Source organism: Nicotiana sylvestris, chromosome 6 (assembly GCF_000393655.2).
Source record: "Nicotiana sylvestris chromosome 6, ASM39365v2, whole genome shotgun sequence".
NCBI classification, from domain to species: Eukaryota; Viridiplantae; Streptophyta; class Magnoliopsida; order Solanales; family Solanaceae; genus Nicotiana; species Nicotiana sylvestris.
This window is the reverse complement of record NC_091062.1, coordinates 113923358-113926670: the sequence shown is the minus strand read 5'-3', so window position 1 is coordinate 113926670 and position 3313 is coordinate 113923358. Positions and strand designations below refer to the sequence as shown.

Genomic DNA, 3313 nt, shown 5'->3' with positions numbered 1-3313 from the left:
AAGGCGACCAAGAAAACAAAATCCAACCATAAGTAGGGGTGTGCATTCGATTTATCGATTTGATTTTGACTCTTATCTATAATTACTTATCGATTATCGATTTGTACATATGCTTATCGTTATCGTTTCAATAAGGTTTCGATTTTTTCGATTTATCGATTTTTGAGGCTTATCGATTCGGTTATCGATTACACTAATAAGAAAATTTGTGAGATTCCACGGAAAGTATATCACTATAAATACGCCTAACTAATATGGACAAAAAGAAGCTAAAATAAGACGAACACCATTTATAACATAAAAATTGTGTCAACAAGCACATGCAACAAAACTAAAGTAAGGGATCAAATGTATGCCACCAACACTCCATCGGTATATAAAAAAAAATACATCATCACGGGTATTTCTATTTTCCATTAATTTGAACTTCATTCCCTTGAGCTTTAAATATGATCATTCCTTAAATGTGGCAAATGAAATAATAGGGTTAGAGACTTAGGGTAAAGGAAGGGGTATTATAGAATAAGGGTAAAAAAAAATAGTATATCTTATCGGTTTATCGATAAACCGATAATCGAAGAGGACAAAATCGAAATCGAAAACTCGATAAGGAAAATTTCGAACCGATAACAAATAATCGATTCGATTTATCGATAAACCGATTCGAATGCACACCAGAAAGAAAAAAAAGACAAAAAAAGAACAACATAGTTCTAAGATTGCCTCCTAGCGTTCATGCCAAAACATGACTAGCCCAACTAGCTAGCATTTCAACTAAACTAAACTAATCAAAACCCATGATCATGTCGTTGCCAAAGCTCCCCATCATCCTTTCAAACTTGACCATCTTCTTCCTCTCTGGCTCTGTTGCCTTGTCATGGGGAGAAGCCGGTGACCATCATGGCAAGATGACTTGTTCACTTTGAGCATTGGCAATCCTCTTAAGCCTCTTCTCACTTATACCAAATGCAGCTGCAAATTCGGGCCCTCTCAAGCTCTGCATCAATGAGTTCTTACCCACCAAGAACTGCTGATGGTTTCTCCTTGCTGATGTCGTGAAGCCAAAGAACTCAAACGGGCCATTTGTTGAAGCAATTTGGCAGAAGGGGAAGTACCTCGGCACCCAAAAAACGTCCCCTTCTCGTACTCTAGCGTTCATGGCTAAAGTTCCATTTGGATACACAATTTGGACTCTGCCAGTCCCTTTCAAAACTATTCCATACTCTATTGCTGTTGGATTAACATGAGGTGCCATCATGGATCCCTACATTAACCAACAAACTCACATAAAACTTGTAAGCTGGAAAAAAAAAACATACTATTACAATACATAGACCACTTGACACCTAAGATTTGCTTTCACAATAGGAGATTTGAGATTTTTTTTAATCAAAGTTCACCACTTGCCTTAGGCAAATTTACGATTTTTAAGCCATTGAGTGCGTAGGATCACTGCACCACCATGCTTAATTCCGTGACTATAAGTTCCGACTTTGTATAATACATATTTTCATGTATGATCAATGACCTTGAATAAAGAGAGGGTCCTTACCGGAGATAGATTGACAAGATAAACGCCATTTCCAGATATCTTTAGAGGAGGATAATTAGACTCATCCAATTTCTTGCTCCATCCATAGTCGTTCTTGAAATCGGCTTTCCTGTTGTAGAGATTATACGCTGATGGAGCTTTATGATTCACTCTCTCGACAACGTCTTCCCTGTTTAACAAAGTAAATAGAAATTTCCTCAATGACCATGTTGATTCATCCTCCTTTGGGATAGTTTCTTCCTCAAAATTCGCAACCCTCTTCAAGTGAGCTAGTCTCTTGTGGGGCTCTTGGGCCAAGAATTTGGACCAAATGTGTGTGTGATGAGAACCAGACAAATGCATGATTGGCCCGGAAGATTGCCTTGTCAAGAACGTGCTTAATTCTTCTGTAGAGACCTGCAGTTATACAATATTAATCTTGATTCAGTTTTTTTTTCCCACTGACAAATGTAGCAAGAAAAGGTAAATTACTTGAATACTTACATTAAGAGCAGTTGATAATGTGGTATGGTCGAATCCAGCAAGAACGGATGTAGGATAATTTCCACCACCAATGAAGAAAGACTGCAAAATAGTTACATGAGTTACTACAATTTTTTTGGAAAAAAGGACTATAAAACGTAAGACAAGAAATGGATTAAATCACCAATTTTTGAGAAATTGGCTTAGGGTACCTGGAAGGCATGCCATCCCATGGATTCAGAGGTAACATCAATACTGCAAATAATGTGAAGTCTCTGGTTTTCAACTCTATTCTCCAAATAGAAAGCTGATCCAGCAGGAATTGTGTACACATCACCGGGCTTCAAACCCCTTTCTGCTAATTCATCCCCGTAGATGTGTCCAACTCTTGCTTCCCCTGTATTCGTTTCGTAGAAAATGAACATTCTAGCTTACTAAGCAAAGGATACCTAAATACACTGACATTATATATGTATATATATATATATATATATATATATATATATATATATATATATATATAAACTAATGTTATTTTAACATATTGTAGCAGACTTATTTTTTGGGCACTTTTTTTTTAATCACATGTAGTTATCTTTTATGTGATCTGATAGCGTAAAAAGTCTAAAACACTGTCGAAGGTAAAGTCAAAAAATTAAGTTTACCATGGCGAACAAAGAGGAGAAGATTGGAATCAAGGTACTGAGGGATGAAGAGGCTATTGGGTTCCATAGAGATGAAACCAATATGCATTGGACTATGGAAAGATGTTCCTCTGTGATATCCACCCTTCACCAATTTCATGACCCCAGCATCAGTTTTCACTACATCATGTAAGTGACGCAACAAAAACCATTTTTCTCCTTGAGTCCTTTGCTCACTATTTTCTCCCTCTTCTCTTTCCCTCCAATGCCCACTAACAGAGGCCACTAGTGCAGAGAAAAGTATCAGCACTAATAGCAGCAGACTGTTTCTTATTTCCATGTTTCAACTCGTAATAAAAAGGCAAGTTTTCTTTAATCAGTTTTGGTTCACTGGTGACTGAAGTGCAGAGTCTGTAGCTATTTATATAGAGGAAATGGTGAGATTTTAGGGGAGTTGCTGTCAACCGTGCAGGATTTCTAGGATTTTCTGCTATAATATACATTGAGATCCTGAAAAATATACGGTGCACCAATGAAAAGTTGTTTTACTCTAAGTTTGTAAACAGAAACCAAATGATGTAGCAGCAAAATTGCAAGTTGATGACCGCTTCAAAGGACTACTCTAGCGCAATTACAAAAAATGATTTGAGGTTTT

The 3313-nt window shown here is 36.9% G+C and overlaps 1 protein-coding gene across 1 annotated transcript; it reads right to left on the bottom strand.

The window, feature by feature from the left end:
• Positions 1-586: 586 nt before the first annotated feature.
• LOC104222586 (vicilin-like seed storage protein At2g28490) lies at positions 587-3047 on the bottom strand. Its single transcript, XM_070149985.1, has 5 exons — positions 2680-3047; positions 2227-2411; positions 2036-2116; positions 1553-1948; positions 587-1264 (listed from the first exon to the last, which is right to left on the bottom strand). Exons 1-5 carry the CDS (start codon positions 2996-2998, stop codon positions 899-901), a joined length of 1347 nt encoding a protein of 448 aa, XP_070006086.1. The 5' UTR covers positions 2999-3047; the 3' UTR covers positions 587-898.
• Positions 3048-3313: the final 266 nt, after the last annotated feature.